General features: G+C 38.0%; 1 protein-coding gene across 1 annotated transcript in view; it reads right to left on the reverse strand.

The window, feature by feature from the left end:
- Nucleotides 1–16,445, reverse strand: part of OGDHL (oxoglutarate dehydrogenase-like) — a gene marked incomplete at its 3' end in the record, with an annotated part of 44,683 nt that extends 28,238 nt beyond the window's left edge. Inside the window, exons 1-5 of the mRNA XM_009874561.1 lie at nucleotides 16,236–16,445; nucleotides 11,354–11,533; nucleotides 7,634–7,736; nucleotides 4,313–4,428; nucleotides 2,256–2,410 (exon numbers count right to left, since the gene is read on the reverse strand). Of these exons, the coding sequence (XP_009872863.1) occupies nucleotides 2,256–2,410; nucleotides 4,313–4,428; nucleotides 7,634–7,736; nucleotides 11,354–11,533; nucleotides 16,236–16,442 (761 nt within the window). The remainder of the gene's footprint in view (nucleotides 1–2,255; nucleotides 2,411–4,312; nucleotides 4,429–7,633; nucleotides 7,737–11,353; nucleotides 11,534–16,235) is intronic.
- Between the last annotated feature and the right edge of the window lie 3,534 nt (nucleotides 16,446–19,979).

Here is a 19,979-nt window from a genome sequence, read left to right on the forward strand (position 1 = left end):
CCTTGACAGCTCTACGCTCTCTCATTCTTTAATGCATTTGGGCCAGAGGCAATGTGAGTGGTTAAAAAGTACCTTTTAACAAATGTTGAAAGGATTATACATTGAAAAGCTTGGAGATATAGAAGGCAAAGAAAATATATCTTCATGAAGATAAGTGTATTGGTTACATCACCTGTGCAATGCCTCGACTCCCAATGCTGCCATAAATCCATTAATGCTCAGCTTATTCCCCACTTAGGATGCTGACATTTACCTCTTTAAATTGAAATCCTGAAAGCAGTGAAATGAAGAGTTGCCAAAAGACTCTCCTTAGCTCACCCATCAATACCCTTACGGTTGAGTCACCAAGCAACAAGCCACCTAAGCAACAGGTCAAATCAAAGTCCTCCTCCTTGCAGCCACAAGTTCAGCCAGTACTGGACAAGTAGAAAGTTCTTTATCTGAGGCAAGCCACTGTACAGAACTACAATATTTCACTCATATGTTCCAAGTCCCCTAGATGTCCCTGAGAGTTCGCAAAGGCTGCGAACAGCTCGTCCGCTGTCACTGCAAGTGTTCAGCACCCAGTGGGCAGCATGTCTTAGGAAAGACAGTTGCTCTCAGAAGGGGTAATGTAGAAATGCTTGACCCTGCACAGACTTAAGAAGATGCCCACATCAGACTAAACAATCGGGGTCTGAAGTGTTTACTACTGCATACACAAAGTAGCTCCAAGAGGTACAATGAGTATTTCATGGAGGAACAGTTAAAAATTACCCTCTGTTCAATAGCCTGTCAGTGAACACCCAGAAAGGATGAGAAATCCTACTTCTAAAATCAGTTTAAAGTACATAGTACTTGCAATGAACATTTCTGAAAATGGTATTCTTGAGCAAAATGATAGATATCTGCTCTACAAAGCCACAAATCTCAAGAGCACAACCAGTTTTCCACAAAGGCAGATTTTTTTTCTTGACCATTTTCAGACTAAAAAAAAGCACACTAGAGATAGCTGCATAGAACAAACTTTTTTCTTCCATTTTCTGTAGAAAATTAATTTGGCAGAAGATGAATGTTTGGCTCCTTCATGCTACTAGAAATCCCAGATCTTTCCACAGCTTAGACAGGCAGGAATAAAAGCATAAATTCTTAAGATAAATGGAGATGGTTCATACTGCGGGCTTGTTAAACAAACTTACTCAAGTGCTATATGCGCTTGACCATTAAGTGACTTTTTTATTTCTGTGTAAATGAAACTTTTAACCAGACAAACAACCCTGCCATAACACTGGCAGACAAAATACCTGGCAAAACCATCTTCTAACACCTCCAGTGAGCACTTAATTTTTAAGTCTTTGAACAGAGAAGCTTAATCAAAAACCCTGTCTTTATAAATCTTTAACTCCTGTGTTTATCAAAGGATATGCAAACTGTTTCAGATAGTAACTGGAATAAATCTCGTGCCTGAGAGCACAAACAGTCTTGTTCTAGGGGTAAGTGGGTAATTCAGTCTCTGGGATCACAGTATTCCCATACAGACAGTCACAATGGGAGGGATCAATAAGCTGTTGGCAAACACATATACTGCAGAGACCAGAACTCCTGCTGCCAGGTCACGCAACAGTACAGCACATCTTGGCATACCTCAAAAGGATAAGGGCAAAAACCGGACCTGAAATCATACTATGCCACTCAAATCCAGCCCCATCTTGGCACAGCTTTCCAAAGAGACTATTAGCAACCCAGCAAGTGAAACGACGCTCATGTCAGTATTTTACCCATCTGAAAATTCTTCTTGGGCTGACTGTTGTAAGATGGCTTCCTCTGAGCATGTGCTACTAGGAAGATGTGCAGCAGATAGAATATAGCAGGAAATCAGTATTCAGTGTTGTTCTGACACCCTTTTTCTGAAAAAAGTTATGAATGTTTAAACACAGATGCATATTACTAGTCTCCTGGACCAATATTCTCCCAGTTTATCTCCACTAGACAATGAAAACATTGCCAGATACACCACTAAAGGCTGCACAAGCGCTACAGGACACAACACGCCTTTTAAGAAAATAAGATTATTGAAAGTCACTACACAGACCTTGACATATCTCATGGCACACACTTCCCTTTGATATCACAGCCAAGTTAACTACACCCACTCATACCTCAGATTTCACTCAGTCTCCACCTCCACCTCAGCAGTTTAGAGACCACACGAGCTTCCCGCAGCTGCTGACACCTCAGCGGTCACCGCACAGTTTCCCAGGAGTACCCCAGCGTACCTCATCGAGCGCACCAGCCTTGCCAACAACGTCCTTTTTTCCTCATTAGTAAACTTCATAACTCCCGGCGTCTCAAACTTCTGCCGGATCCATTGGCACTGCTCCACATCATTGATGAACATGAACTCCAAGCCAATGTGTTGGCAATAGGTATTCTAGGATATGAAATCGCCAGCACAGAAGCTTTAGGAGTTAGTGAGCCATGAAGAAACAATCACGTTTAAAAAAAATTACATTTTCTGTATATATTACTCTTCTGAAAGCTAATGTCTTCTTCCGCTTGCGCTATATCTTCCCCACAGTAATTCTATAAGCAAATAAATTATTTTGCTGAATCTAGTCTTGTGCCAGAAAGCTTTCTCTACAAAGTAATATTTCAAAACTTTGAATCTAGAAGATTCTCATTTGGTAATACATTCAAAGTAGGTGAATAAGCCTGCTTTAAACTGACTGGCATATTTCACGTAACTCACTACTGTTCACAGAAGCATAACAGTCTTTTCTATAGATGCACCAGCAAAGATTTCAAGTAACATATCAAAATTTACTCTGTCTTCTTTAAACATCACCTGAAATCAAGCAATAAAGACAGTGAGAAGACAGCTATGAAGCCACAGGTGAATCATCTGACAACTATCAAGTGACAGAAGGCTGGAAACCTAAAAAAGAATCCAAGCAGCCAAGAGCAGAGGAAGGACAGCGAAAAATGCAAAGACACTTTAGAAATGTTATTTCCTTGAGGCAAGTTTATTTTTTTCCTTACATTAAAAAAATATTTCACCAGAAAAATGGGTCCAAAATACAAGTCAAGAGAAGTAACACCCATTGTGAGTTTGACACAAAACCACTCTGAATAGTATGTGCTCTCTACTGCCTCTACAAAGGAATTTAATGTTAATGTCAACTAAAAAAAATTCCAAAGCTCCAAAGAGAAGAGGGAAACCAGAGGGTTACTCCTCTTTAACACAAATCAATTCCTTGAGGCTGTTAGATTTTGCCAATGACCTTTTGCCATTGACTTTTTCCATTCACTTGCACATTACAATTTTAAGGATCATCTCTTGAAAACTGCTACACAGACATGCAAGAAGCGCAAAAAACAAAACTCAAATATAGAGTTCAAATACACGGCAGAGATATGGCTTAACAACTGACGGTGCTTCAGCTAAGCTGATGTAATAGTCAAAAGTGCAGGTCAACACATTCCCTTCAACTTGCAACAGCTCAAAGCCATGAACTTATATGCTCAGTAATTATTTTATTTTTACGTTCTTGTAACTCATTTTTGTATTTAATCCTTTTAAAATATTTCCTCACTCCCAGTCCTTTTTTTCTCCAATGGATTTCATAACCATGCAACACAAATGTCCACAATTAGTACTCCAAAATGCTGGAAAAAGCACAATCCAATACTTCCTAATTCAATCGTTAACAAATTCATTACCATTCCTACTTGCTCTTTTGCTATTTGATGTTCCCCTTGAACTATATTCATTTAAATTATTTTAGCTTTGATGACTTCACATGGCATAACCATATCACCTGTCACATAAGGAAACTCTAAAAAAAGGACTGGGGATGGAAAACAAGAACCATCACTACCTACAAACTACAGCTGGCCTTTCCTGAGTTTGGTACCCAACCCTCCTATTTGCACTGAGGTACAAATCTCATTACAGATAGTGCTTTGAGAGCAACCCCTGCGTGTCCTGAGTACTGTATGCAAAGGTGTGATGGGACACTTAAAAGACAAGTTCTAAAGGCTCTACTCCTTTCAAACAACATCAGCTCTTCACAGAGCTAGGGTCTGAATTACTATTCTACCACATTCACCTCTTTTATGCTTGTCCTGAATCTATGTATTTGAGACACCCAGGCAATGAAAGTAACGGTGCTGCCATCTCTAGAAATAGTACAAGGCTTAATTTGAATGTCCTTTGAATTCTTTATGTGCTCTATCAATAATTGACAAACGGTACAGTTTTTTGTGGCTGACAACTGGAAAAAGTTGAGTTGTTTGGATGAAAACAATCATGAATCAAAAAAGTCCCACTGACCTCCAGCCGTTTGATGATCTCCCGTAAAGACAGACTGTTCTCGTTTCCTCCTATGAAGGTGGTTGTAGGCAGCTGAAAGACTTTGTCCAAATCTGATTCATGCAAACCATAAAACCCTACAACAGGCATATCATCAGTTTGCAAAGCAGGGCAGGAGACAAAACGGAAACCAGCATTGTTATTCAAACTACCACAAATTAAGTTTAATAAAGCAATATTAAGAAAGAAGGGAGCAGATTAAAAATTGGAAGTGTGCATATTTCAGAAGCAACCATTTACAATGCACTTTAGTCTGGATTTTTAAAAGTAATATTTTAATTAGTCATTGTTTGATTAGAAGTACCAAATCATTCCTTCTTAAATGCTCAGACAGAACAAGTGAGATTAAAATAATCCAAACCTTTTTACATTTTCGTATATATGCCATCCATTCTCCATATTACACCTTGCACAGTTCAGTAAAATAATTCAGTAAAATAATTATTCGGATTTTTTTGTTGTTCTGTCGTGAGCAACCACGAGAAGAACCATTTTTCCAGACAGACTCAGCTGACTGGTAGCATACTAGATTAATTTATACAACACTAAAACATGGACTAAGAGAAAGCACTTAACATGTCCAATGTAGTGCTGTGCAGACACTCTAGACATACTTTCAAGGTGTCTACTAAAACAAGGGCTTGTTTAAGCATATTGCTCCATCTTGATTTAGACTTATCTAAACTTGTTCTGGCTGAGAACATGGTTGAAGAAGATAATTATTATGCAGTTTTGAAAGCCAAAATACACAACAGAAAAGACCAAAAGACTCGTAGCAACACAAGTTAAAGGCTTTGCGTGATAAAGTTTAATCTAGATCTCTTAAATGAAGAAAGGAAAAATAGCTTTCTACAACTGAAAGAAGTAAATGTATAAAGCTTATAATACACATTACATACAGTTACAAAAACTTACACATACATAAAAATTATATATATTTGTGTGTGCAATGTAAAGATATTTTCTAAACTAAAAATAGCTTCTCTGTTGTTAAACTCTTTATCTTGGTTCTGGATAAGCTGCAGTCATCTCCTTTAACACTGACATAAAACCCTGCACATAACTCTTAAATCAATACAGAGTAGCGCTCCGTATCCCCTGTTAAATGAACTTCCTGAAGATGAAAGTGAAGAAGCAATTTAAAGATGAAATAACACTGAAACTTAGCATCTAGAGATGAAGTCAGGGCATGGGACTGCATTGCCACCACTTCTACTGTATGGCACTGTCAGTAATACAATATTTTGTGTTTAAAATAGCATATTTTTAAATATTAATTCGGGTTTTAGTAATATGTTAAAATGTCAAATCTGGAGTGAACAAAAAAAGCATTTTGGTATCACTGCTTCTGCTCTTTGGTACTGTAATAGGCTTTTCCAGTACTAAATTAAATCTTTTTTTCTCTAATACCAGCAAAAAACCAAACAAACACAAAACAAAACTTTTTTTAAAGGCAAAACACAGGATGACAGGGGCTTTGGTGTCACTTGAAACAAAGCAGTGCTAACATCCTTTTTTTTATTCTCCCTGCCCTTTCCTTTCTCTCAGACTTCACAGGCTCCTCATGTTCTGTCATGCAAAAATCAGAACATGTACAGGAGTGATTTGGGCACACACAGAACATCTGTGCTTTGTACGGCAGTGCTGCATATTTACTGAAGCATCACCTCATGTTTAAAGAGATACAACCCTTCCGAAACCCAAGTGCTCCTGAAAGCAATTCTCTAACTTCAATCGTGCAGTAGGCACACTCATAACTAGCTGCATTTTTGGAACCAACTCTAAGAAAACGTCCTATCAGAACATTTCTCAAAAAAGAGACCAGAGGACACGGCTAAGAGAATGCACAGAAAAAAAAATAAAGAAAGAAAAATAATCAAACACTAAAATACTCTCTGTACTACCAGAGATGTTTGGTAAGTTTCCCGCCTGCAACACTCAGGCAATGTGTGAGATTGCTCTCTTTTCTGCTGTGCCAAGACTAGGTTAGAGATTTTGCTTCCTGGTACAAGCTGAAATTGAAATATCACCTCAATTGCACTCTCAGACAGGTCCTCCATCTCATTCAGAGTCTAGCATGTTTTTCCTATGTTCGTGAGGCTTCCCTATGATGCCTCCCAACCAGTCACAATACTCTGTACCAAACTATCTGCAGTGTTTAAAGAAATTTGTACTGACATGCTCCAAACAAATTATATTTACTTAGTAAATGTCTAATCTATTTCCTAGCAGGTACTTCCTTTTAATTAAAGCTGACAAACTCCAAAGAGAACCCCTAATTTTTGCAAGCGCCTCTCTGTTTACAGTCTTAAGCACTCCACTGCCTTTATGCAATCAAGCATCAGAACTGCTTCTTACCGTACAATCAGAAACAGAAAACACAGCAGGAAAGAGACAGTTGATGTACTTGCAGCAAAATTAAGCGGAATGTATTTTAGCTACTACTTGCACTATGTTTTATGTCTGGTCCAAAAAGCTTCCCTACATATTGAAGAAAAATTGATCCAGAGTCTTTATCAAGTAGAAAACCACCTTTCAAATAAACCAGGTAGATTGAAGAGTAGAGAAAAATCAATCAGATGGGATTTTATTCAAGCAGAGAAGAGCAAAGGAATTGATCACTGCAATTTCTCAAAGACATGCCCTCTTAGCAGCCACAAAAACCTTTGCAACAGCAGACCCCAGTGTATCACATTACTACTTTCAGCAGTAAACTAAAATGATCAGCACTGGATTACACACACAAGCGAGATTTCTGCACTTTCCATGTTTTCTTTTGTTAACTTCAAACAGACTTCCTCAAATTATACAAAGAAGTAAGTATCAGGCACTAGATTCCAAATTCAGCATGAAATTTATCCTAAGTTCCTCTCTCTAGCATTTTGTTTATTACCTGTTTTTCCTATTGACTAGCCCAGTCAAAATAAGTATCAAGCGGAATGGTATAAAAGCAATTTAGACAACCAGAATCTTGGCCTAATATATTGATAAGTGTTAATTTCTGGTGTAGTTCAAACCCGTAAGATTTAGAGGTTTTAAAAAGTGTTTATAAATATCATTCATCAGGTGAATTCAAAGGAACCTCACCTGTGATTTCAGAGTAGGAAGTCCATCATCCTGAAATTGGAGCCCACTTACAGATGCTCAAAGAAACTATCTCATGATACCACCAAGTAGAAAAGGTAGAAAATTCCCTGAAATGTCTTATTAAATCACCTCAGTGCAGCGAGACAAAAAGAGAAAAATGACTATTGCAAATAACAAGGCATACAGAGTACACACCAAGTTTATCGATTGTAGTGATCAAATCAGAAGGAACAAACGAATCCAAGTCTGCATCCAGAATCCCAAGGGGATCCAGCTGAGCCACATGATGGCCACGGATCTGAAAACGAAGTAAGAGAAAAATGGAATCATGCTAACAAAAGTCAGAAGAAGGGAAAAAGTCACTGATACCTCTCCACAGTATGCATACCAGCCACGACTCCAATAAGTAAATGTCACTAATGTCATGAGAGAGTCCTATGTCCCAAGGTTTCCCATAAGAACAGGAAAAAACCATTTTCCTTCTTGATAGGTATACTACTTCTATCATAAATTGCTGAACACACATTAAAACATAACTTGTACTTTCTCTGAAATACAATTAAAACTGGTATTACACTGAAGTTTTAAATAAAGAAAAATACTAGACTGTACTCTAAATGTCTGTGTAAAATTAAGAAACTATGACTAGTCTATAGAACCTATCATTGGCAAATTCAATAATTTTGTATTTTTGTCGGAATCATCCCTTCCGCACCCACAGAATACCAAAATACAGCATCGCTGACCTAAAACATAGATAGGTGCTAAAGAAATTTATACTGGAGGTGAAAGGATCACTTTTCTTTAGCTCTGCTCCATGTCGGATAGCATCAGATAGCATTTATTTTCATTCATGAAATTTTGAGAATGTCATCTATGACAAAATTGACATTCATGACACCAAAGAACACCAGTGGGGAATTTAGCCAGCTTCCAATTATCACTATGACTGCTGTTAATGCATGCCAAGAGTTGCTATGAACTAGTGCCTTATATTAACACGTAACATTGCTGCAGAAGAAATAAGTGATTCAGAGTCACAAATAACCCCCTTTTTTTTCTTATAACATCTTTTGTGCCTGATTCTTATACACCAAAGTAGCTCATTAAAAGCTTTTTATGGCTGAATATATGAATATTTTCTCCTTAATATTTTTCTGTTTTTAAACAGATCGCTTGAGTAGAAATTCATTCACACTGCTAGTATCGAACTGTCTCTGAAAAAAGTAGATTAAGAAACTACAATAATGAACTGCATCACGCAGTAATAGAGTGTGATTAAAGTGTGCTTCATCAAGAAGTGACTTGTAAAAACACTATTTAAATGTTCCTTATTTGCAGAAGAGCTCATAATAAAATTCTTTTCACTCATAAGCAAACAGAAATAAGGCATCTTTTTTAGAATCACCAGTTCTGTAAATTCAGCCTGGCCTCTGAGATTCTTTGCATCTCATGAATCACCAGCAATAAAACTCTGACGGGCCGAATGATGCCCACGGCAACATCTGTGCCACCTCATTGTTTTCAGCAGCACAAAGTCTGTCTGACTGGAACAAAGCAAACAATTCTGTCTCGAGCATCATCAACAGGAAAGAATTCACCTCCCTAAGCTACATCTGCTCTGCAGTATTAGTAGGAAAAGGATCAACACGGATGCCAAAACCCAGAAGGGCATAACAGTAAAGCACTGTGCCATATTACACTCCAGAAGCAGTTTTATCGTTATCTAAACAACAGTATTTTCCTCAACATCAAGGGTTTTTTTAGTAACTTTCACTTCTTTCACTGGATACAGGAAATAGTAATAACAGCAAAAATCAGAGATCCACCTTGTGAAAACTCATGCAAGGAAAATTTTAATTAATTGTCATAAATCTGACTAGATGCAAGTACAGATGACCTGACACTAGACTTTAAAATCATATTTTCTAGACACAGATGCAAGAAAAATCCAAACTACATTATAAAAGAAGTCTCAAGAAAATTTATTTCTACAGATTCATTCTTCTTAAGTATACATATTTCACTGGAAATCCTCCTTTCAATGTGCCCACTGCTCTGCATTAGAAAAAGCAATAGATGAACCAGAAGATCAGCCTAAAAGGCCACAAAGCAGTTTACCACAAAAACCATAAAACACTGACAGGTTTGAGAAATGAAAATTCTGTATCCTTCTCCATTTCATTCTGCAAAGGAAGGTCACAAATTGATTGTATGCCTTCAACACTGAATTTAGAGGGTATTAAATACCATTTGAAAACAGACAGTAGCCTTAGGTAATCCTCTTTCTCTGTGTGTCATAGACACACAGGTGCCTGCCATTTATACGGCTAATTCTGTTGGACAGCACACTCGTTCAAACACAGGAAACAAAACGGCAATCACCGAACTATTTTCAAGTGAATAGTGTCAAAGCAGCCCAACATCCTCCAGTTTTCTCTAATTCTTCAACAAATTTTTACTGCAAGTGTAAGTGGATGGACTGAAGTGGTTGCTTCCTACATAGTTATTTCCAAGCAAATGTCACATACAAATTTTCTTTGTATTCACTAATCTTTCTACTCTTTTACAACAGCTTTCCAACTGCTAGAATAACATGGTACGTATTTGAATCAGTGGTGACAATGCAACATGTACAGAAGAAAGTTTTTTTTAAAATTTCTTCTATTCCTCTGATGACATCAAATAGGAGTTATAATTCTTAGTGCAGGATAGAACAGAGCTGTTCAAGTCAAACTGTAGCAAACTTCTTGGAAAGTTATATACTTAAAAATTAAAAAAAAAGCAAAATCCCTCTAATTTGAAAATAGAACTGGAATATTCTGGTCAATGCAGATCTACAATGTTTAGTGTTTTGGTTTGGGTTTTTTTGTGTCACACTATTTCGAAGCCTTTTATTGAAACTAAGACATTAAACACAAGTCTAAATAAAAATGTTTAAACCTGTTTTACATTTAGAAAACACCTAATGAAAACCACTATGCTATTTACAAAATCCTCTTTCTTTTAGAGTAACAAAGGAAATTAGAATTATTTTTTTATTTGATATATGGGCTAAAAAAAATCCAAGTGTGAAGTTAAGTCAACTTTGACAAAGAGTTCTTTAAAAGAGATTCATCAAAGCTGACTCAAATTCAGCACTGTCAGCCTCCCAGAATTGAGCTTCTGGTTAATTCATTATTCCTCCTCTCTTTTTACTTCTAATCCTGTTCACTTCAGGAATCTCAAAATTCACACAAGATGCATGAGAAGACAAGTACATTCCCTCTTTTCTTAAAGAAAGGTAATAACATTTAGAATTGTAATACAAACTTTCCTAAAAGTGAGGACAGACCGATCATGGAAAAGTTTGCTGTGGAAGAGAGGGAAAAGTTCATGTTTCACTGCACACATTAGGAGATTCATTACCACCAGTAGATCCAGGATAACTCCCTTCATATGAAGCAGAAGTATTCTGAGTAACTTATTTTTACAGTTTGGTCACTTAACTTCCTGTATCACATGTACACACACAAAATCTTAATACAGCCAAGTAAGCCAAAATAATAGTAAAAGCTGAGCTTTGACATGTTTGGCTCTGGCTCCTGGAAAATGAGCAAAATCCAATAGATTTATGATTCCTTTCACAAACAATTATTTCCCTCAGGATGTTCCAGGTTAAGTCAGATAACTGGAATCAGGGCTGTGGGTAATCTGAATCCTGAATGTGCTAAGCCAGAGGAGTATCCCAGCCTGAATCAAGGATCTGTTCAAACACTGTGCAGAGAAGAAGACTCTCTAGTTCAAAACACTTTGGATCAGAAGGAAGACAACAGGCAAGAGTTAAGATAAGAAGACAAACAAGATCATAAAAAGGAAGAAAAAGGTTGTCTGCAAAAGAGAGACCCTCCCACAGCTACACCAAAGTACACTTACTTGGTATGCTCTTATCAAAGACTGCACAGCAAGGTGATCTTCAACAAGTTTTTCAGCTTTACCCGGTGTCTGGGCCAGCCCATGGCTTTGAAGAAATGACGCCTTTCTTTCCAGCCGCTCTGGTACATGGGGATCATAGGCTTGGCCTGCATTAGCATTTCGGAAAAATAAATCCCAGGACTGGACATGTGTACAGAGAAGGAAAGAAGAAAGAAAATCTGTTACCTTCAAATCCTCAACCAAAAGCAACTCCTTAGGGCCGCAAATGGCACATCACTACATTACAGTATTAAGTACCACCAATAGCCAGCAAAAAGAGAGCACTGGTATGTCCACGTCCTGTTAGCAACTGTGTGTTTCATTTAAACAGAGCCCTTTAAATCTTAATTCTTACACAGAGCTTGTTCAGTGGACACCTCTCCAGTATAAGAGTGCTAAGCATCTTCATACATTATTCATTCACACAGCTCTTTTAACTGTGATGTTTATTCAGGCAACCAGTAATGAGTACGATATTATTGCTGCTGGTAAAGAGATATCAAGCCTATAAAAATGACAACTTTAACAAATTAAATTAATCCATTCCTTTAATGATGCTTAAAGAATTTACGACACTTCAAGACACTCACTGAATATGCTAAATCAGAATCAGTCCTTAAGGACTTTTCTTGAAGAAACTGCTTAAAAGCAATCAGAGCTCTCCTGAGTGAGGATTTCGGTCTGAGATGCTTTCTTCACTAGCTTAGGTTACTAGCTTACTGTGCAAGAAATCACAGACCTCGTTTCAGGTGCAAGTTCTTATTCCACAAGAGTACGGATTTCAGAAACCGAATTGTAACAAACAGAAGATCATTTTCATCTGCACTTTTACACAAGCTACTTCCTCCACATATGCCCCAATCTGCAGTACACAAAGTTTTAATAAAGAACGTGCTTTGCTTACGTTAAGGTTCCTTCCTCACTTTTTCCAACACTGTGATACATATACAATGACAATAATAAAATAACTAGTCCTTTGTTAAGTCAAAACCTTTTCATTTCGACATATAAGTTATCACAGCACAGTCCCACAACTGAGTATGTTTTTATACAAGTGCTCTGCTGAGACAGTTGCTAACAAAATCCAAACAGACCTGTCCAACAAACTATCTGTCTAAGGAGAACAAGCATAGGACCATTTCCTCACACAAACTCACAAATATAAAGAACTACTTTCAAAATGTTTATATCTGAAGATGCAGTCAGATAGGACCCACACTATCTTTTCTTATCACATTTTTGAACTTATTGATTTGTTGGGCAGGCTTGACATTTAATCAGAGGGGAGGGAAAATACATCATTTGGCTACAGAAAATTAGTTTTTTCTAGACACACATCCATCAAAGCCTTTACAAATTTCTACAGCATCTTTCAAGATTGATACCAGATTATAGTCTTGAAGTCCTGTGTATCAATGTCAGTTTTGGCAACAGCATTTGCCATGTGATTGAACAGTGAGAAGACCAGCTTGGTCTCACAGCAAACCTGCAGGTTATCAAGTAAATTAGTAAAGTTATTTAAGAAAATGGTAAAGAAGACTTTTAGAAAAATATATCTGTAAAAAATCAATTACTATAGTGACATATGATACACTCTTTTTTTCCTGACAGCAAATCTATATTGTAGTTAGCCATTATTTTCTCTAGTAATATGATACAATTCAAGTGATTCAGTGGCAATATTCAACTCTCATATAACAAAGAGTGTTGCACTTAGAATAACAAGAAACATATTAGTTATCTTGCTCATTTATGGTGTTTTGTTTTTTCCTAGTGACACCACAGTATTTATCAACTGCACTGAGGAGAGTAAAGCCTTAGAAAACAGACACTGAGTATCACTACATCACTTCAAAAAAATAAAAAGATGAAGTCAAAACAAAACCCACACACTTTTTCCAAGTACATAAAACAAGGAAGTGATTACACACTCACAGTAGAGCAGCTGCATGGAGGAAAACATGGCAGGCATTAGGTACTCAATATCCAACCATGCAGTTTTGTAATTAATCTTCTGATAGTAATAACTGGGCCTTGTCAAGCTTCTCCCTTATGATCTATGGCCCTGACACCATGCTTCAAAGAGAAATAATGATGCCTTTTTCAGAGCCCACATCATTTTACTGATTGTTGTTTTGGCTACTCTAACGATAGGAAATTCAAAAGGCAAGGAAAAGTAGAAAATCATCAGGAATGGATTTTCACAAAGAATAAAAGCTCCTATGCATATAAATGCATATTCTTTGATATATAACCTCAATATACATAGGAAGGAGAGATTCTCAGAAAAAACATTACTAACACTGAATACACTCATTGGAACATGACAGTCATATTTCAAACAGTTTTAAATAAGCACACATGGGAAGATATGTCCAGTCAAACCTTATGAGATGGAAATCATTTGAGGAGCCTTGATTAATTGGAGTTTCTAAGTAAAATTGAATATAGTATGGTTTTAAAATCAAGGAAAAATAAAGCTTTTTCACCTCATCAAGCAGAGGGAGGCACATCCCCTCATAAAAGGAGCTATCCAAGAAGAAAACCATGAGGAGGAAAAATAAGAAATAAAGAGGAAAAAGAGTAAAGATAATGTAATGTCTAAACACCTAGCACAAATTGGCTCTCTAAACCATGCCAGATGGATAAAACAATGAAATATGAGTGGCTTGCAGAGAGAGTCAAACAATATCATAACCAACATCACATAAGCTGGTGTCTCTTGATGTTATTCTCCAACACTTCCACCACTTTCTCTAGCAGAATAGCAAATTCACAACTTGACTACAGTCATACAACCACAGCATGAGTTTTTCTGTATTTCTAAGAGTTCAACTATCAATATTTTTAACTTGTCTTATTAAAGCTGAAATTCAACATTTTTTGTCAACAGAAATAGGTATTTGCAACTTTCAGCTGATGAAATGAGATGGTTTTCAAGAAGTCAAAACAATTTTGTTGATGAAAAAAATTCATCAGCATCATTACCCTCACCCTCTTTTCTCTACGGTATGAAAAACCTAATTATTTAGCCAAGAACAGCTGTAAAGTAATCCATTACATCCATCAATCATATTCTTTTAAGTCTTATAAACCAGGTACCCAGTGCATTTAATTTAGTTCATTACTGTTTTAAGTATGTTAAATATAGTCAACCTGGAAAACAATTCACACATCTTTAAAGTGCATTTTGAATTACCTGGGACCCGCCCTACCCCTCCTATACATTTACATTCCTCAGTCAACTCACTTGTGCTAATTTATCAGTCACCGCACAACCTAAAAACTGCCACAACTTCATCAGCATCCACTGCCCAATGGCACCTGAACTGCCAGATGAACTGGACACTCTTTTGTATGAACTTTTAACATCTCCACCGAACCCCAAGCATCAGCAAGACAACGAGGATGGCCACATTTGGCAGAAGCCTTTGCTGTTCACTCGGGCCCTGAGGTCGGTGAAGTTTCCCGGCCGGGGCCGTTCAGCACCCTGGCCAGCTCCGGGCTCTGAGCAGGGAAGGTGGTTGTCACCAGCCAAGGGAGAACAAAAAGTCACCACGATGTCGCCACAAACGCTCCGTATGCACGAGTTCATCCCTTCAGCATCCTCAAATTTAAAGGTTAGTATCGACCTACAGCACCGACACATCACGAGGGCTGCTCAGGAATTAATTCAACGAATCCACACAATGCACTACCCTGCTATACTCTGGCTGGAGCTTCAGCTGGCAGTTACATGATGAGCAACTGAGGACAGATGGGATGAGAGGAGTTGCCCCTGAAGAAGATCTCTTCAGTTCCAAGTTAAGGCATAACACAAAAGACCTAGGATCCATCTGCTACGTGAAGAACAATCAGAGTTGTCAATGCATGTCACCTTGCAACAAGACTAACTTGGTGCACAACATGCAAAAAAGCCAGCTCCAAACCTGCTTTATTTGCTTCCCTTTTTTTTTTCTCCCTCAACACTTCACTCACTCATGCTCTAGATAGATGATCAGACTCAGAGCAACAACTTTTAAGTGACATTTTTACATACGTGTCTAAAGAATCAAGTAACACATAACCAATCTCGTAAACATTTTGGGCACAATTCACGTTACACCTCTAGAAAATTACTTGTCTGTCTTAGAATTTATCAGACTTCTCATCAACTTCTCAAGTTACTACACATGTGACACCATAAGGTAGCCTTCCTTGGTAGCAGGAAGCTTGTTAAAAAAAAAAGTCTATGTATTTTGCCCAAAAAATTAAGAATTTGAGCAGTAGATTTAGTTTAAAAAAAAAAAAAAAGTGGCATGCTGCCTGGAGAGGCAGAGATACAGAGAAAAATACTTCAAGATACCTAATAAGGTTTTTCTGACAATTTCAGATTCAGTTTTAAGGTTGCAAGTTCCACAGCTCCCTAAAGGAAACTGAAGTAGCAACATCAACATGAATTATTTAAATATAGCATATCCTCTGATACAACCATATTAAAATAAACCAAAAAATTAACAGTATTTTATTTCTCAGATCTTCTTCCAGAATGTAACTAATTACTTAACAGGCTGTTTGAACAGCATTTCCATGTGGCTAGGCTGAAAGTTACTGAGTAGCTTACTATTTCTGGCCTGGACTTCTCATTCTTTCCCCTCAGCTCACAATGCCTGTGGCTCCTCTGTACTATTTTAGCTGCAATATCACATCTTACAACAATCAATATGTGGAAAATTAGTTTCATATTTTTCATTTCAGCTAAGACCTTTTTCCAGACTTTTTATAAAACAAGTTAAAAAAAAAGAAAAAAAAATCTGATTCCACTCTAAACCTAGTATCATTTACAGTCAACTTTTAGACTTACCTTATGTACACTTTTAGGGTTTTCAAGCCACGCATAATACATTTCTTCCACATAATTTGAATTACTCCCACTCAGGAATGGTTCTGAAGATCCCGATGAAACATACCGTTGGCCATGTAAAAACACCCTTCTGGCTATATCTTGCTTTTCCAACAGTTTAATGCCATGCCACTTCAGTGTAGTTGCAAACAACTTCAGATGACTCATATTTGCTTATTAGACAGAAGATCCAACTCTATTAAAAAAGACAAACGCAAACCTTATCAGAAAAGGAGCCAATGGATTGCAGATGCACTTCAGCCTCACAGTGAAATTTGAGGTTTATGGCTAGAGCGCTCTTCAGCACAGCTCAGACCTAGGCATGAAGTTCTCTTCAGGGGAGAGGCCACTCCACACCTGATTGCAGAGCTACATCTCCTCAGAGCAGCGGAAGCATCGCTGATGGCCATCCCCATCAGCTCACCTCACAACTTCTGTAACTGATAACACCATCCTGGTTCCTGAAGCAAACATGACACCACTGGTACCGCACTCCCCACGAGCCCTGGTTCCCTGGGAAAAAATGAGTCTGCTCTGACTTCTCAGGAGCTCCTGGCAACCATAACTGCTGGTTCTCCGTTGTAGAAAGCTGCAGCCTTTTAGCGTCAAGCTGGGGTAGGTTCAACTAGCAGTGTCAATCACAAACCCAGTGGTTAAAAAAATTCTGCTACCTCAACTTCATGCAGTGAATAATGGAGCTGACAAAGTGTGTCAGCTTTAAAAGTGTGTGTTAGAGTTTATATTGATGACAGCCTTCAATCAAACAGTGTTACACTAAGAAAAGGCTCAGTGTAATTTGCTTTCATAACTAGCAACATTTAGCCTGCCCTTCCAATGACTTTTAAAGTTTTTTAACAAGGAAAGCAGATACCCTGTGATTTTGAACATGAGAAGAACTATAAGGTTTGAATCCCAAGAATGCTGAACACCATCAGATCCAGTGCTAGCAGAGTGAATCAAAGCTCAGCTTTAGAATAAAAAGAACCTTACAGTTAGACCAAAGTGCTGAAGCTGCCAAAATTGCAAAGGAATAGCAATAGTGTGAAAAGAAATTATTAGTTTTGTTTTCAATTCAGAAGTATTTGGAAAGCTACAAGAACATAAAGGATAGGATACTAATCTACTTCCTGAATTTTCCAAGCAAGCACTTGTCCATGTTCTCCATGGTGCCCATGGGAAGTACTCTCCCAAGGCAGTAGCACCAAAAATAGTACACAGTCCTCCTTTAAACCCACCAACGCCCCAAAATCTGGAAACCACACACTCTTCTCTCCTCGCTGGGCCCTGGTTAGGCTACTAGTATGCTGAACCCCCTATATATTTGTATTATTTCCTTATATTCACTTGTCATTTCCCATTTCACAGACTCAAAGCTTACTGCGACACCGATTTCCTGTCATGTTGACACTTTGTCTATGATTAGTGCTCCTACGCAACTCTAGAACAAAAATACTATCAGCACCTTTCTGAAAGCAGATTAAGGAAAGCTCAGAGCAACTGGGACAACACTGACAGAGTTAATATGTTGTCTGCATACATCATTCTTTTTAAGATGTAATGGCACTAAAAACACTATGCATGCATCATCATTTTGCAAAATTCGATAAGAATTCAACACAGTACACCAGTGAGTATTGACGAGTCACCACATCACTTAGAAATTATTATTCCACCTTCTTTATTCCCTGCAAATCCCATTCTCTACTACCAAACTTCTGCACTCATACCTCAGGGGTGGACGTCCATTCCTCAAGAGTTACCAGTCCTGACTTAAAGCATTTTGCAAAGAGCTGGGAGAGAAAGGAATGGGAGGAACATTTTTCTCACTTTATCACATGAGAGCAGCAAGCTTCTGAAGTACTGTTAATTTCACATTTCTTCTTCCTGTCTGAAGAATGTTTAGCTCTTTCTTCCAGCAGTTAGCAAAGATCATATACAAAAACAACAATTTGCCAGGGAGATTTGAAAATAGATGGCAATGACATAATATATAAAAGAAACGAAGAGCTTGTAAGCAGTACCAGTCACTCTAAATCTACTTTGCCTTTCCAATGATTTCCAATGACTTCCATTTTGATTTCAAAATTAGGTCAGAGCCATACTTCGAGTTGTAACTACTGAATACACAATCTATAAGAGTGGGTGTAGGTTATGATATTCCTATGAAGGTATAAAGATTATGGGTGAAAAAACCCTGTTACCACAGACATTATTTCAATCTCATGAAAAGGTAATACAGGTATGAAACAAAAATGAACAAAGTCACCAATCATGTAATTCCAGTCAGATTTCACCTACAGATTAATTTCACTCAACAAAACTGACGACTTTCTAGTTCTTTGTTTCACACACACATTGCTCCTCAACCCAGGTGTCAGCTGTCAGCAGCTAAACGAATCGGAGACCACCAGCATGATCATAGACCGTTCCGGCCCACTCAGCCTTGAGACTGTCAGTCAGAAATCAGCACACAGGACAGCAAGCACAAGTCAGAAATAGGACTGTTCCATTCTGCTATGCTTTGTAAATTAACCCTGAAATGGAAACAGTGATTGGCAAGGAATCAAGCTGAGCTAAGAGCAACCTAAACGAAGATATTAATTAAATCTCTACCAGAGGTCAAAAATAAGAAAGAAGCAGTGAACCAAAAGAACAATCTGATACTTAATGCACCAAACCACCCTTAAGATGGTGGAAGTAAATTAAAGCCCTAAGCAGCTGAAAATTTCTGCAGCTATTGTGCAGTATGGCACTTGTGCCTCAAGCTACGAGCTGGCTCTCACCTTGGCACTTTCAACTCCAGAAGTGAACTAATGTCATGAACAGTCCTGTGAATTATTCTACCCAGGCATCTATAGAGTAACAGAAGTATATGAAAAAGAGACAGAGAGACACTTCTGATAGCACAGTGTTTATCCAGCTTTTTTCAAGATCATTTTAAACATAAATCTATTGCCTAGGCTAGTATCATATGAATCAATAGTCTTCTGGTATTGACAGTACCCTTACTGAGCTTCTTAACATAAACATAAAGGCCTGCTACCGATATTAACAAATGTTCCTTACACTCTGCAGAAGCAGCCATTAATATTTCTGGTCCATATTCCACAAAAATGTTTCTTCATCCCCTATCATGGCTGGTTTCTCCTATATTCTCCATACATCTCACTCCTAAAGCTTTTCTTAAGATTGAATAATTTCATAAAACAAGGCTGACAGTCAAAAAAATAGACGAATATAGAAAGGTGTCTCCAAAAGCCCTCCATGGATAATTGAAAATAGTGAGGCATGGAACGTTCTTATCAAATAAGGCTACTTCAGGAACATGCTAAATGTTTCTTTTCTTTAGAGCACAGATGTGTCACACCATAAAGAACCGTAATTCTCCAGCCAAAAAGTTGAGCTGGAGGAGCCATGCATTCTCCGCAGGACATGCACCATAACTCTTGGGCAATGGAAGCATCACCACCCAATAAAATCACCCGATGTTATTCTCCCCTTAAAAAAAAACCCACTTTCAGTGAGTACCAAAGGCACAACAGCTTTTAGGCTACTAAAAGTGAGGGGAGAAATATCTGGAAAAGGTCGGGTTTAGTCTTCTCTCCCCAGTGGCAAAGCAAGGACATGTCCTTGCGCGGCCGCCCAGCAAGCCCTTGCCACAGCAGCCTTCGGCCCCACCGCGGCCGCGACCGGGGCGCGGCGCCG

Source organism: Apaloderma vittatum, unplaced genomic scaffold (assembly GCF_000703405.1).
Source record: "Apaloderma vittatum isolate BGI_N311 unplaced genomic scaffold, ASM70340v1 scaffold34538, whole genome shotgun sequence".
NCBI classification, from domain to species: Eukaryota; Metazoa; Chordata; class Aves; order Trogoniformes; family Trogonidae; genus Apaloderma; species Apaloderma vittatum.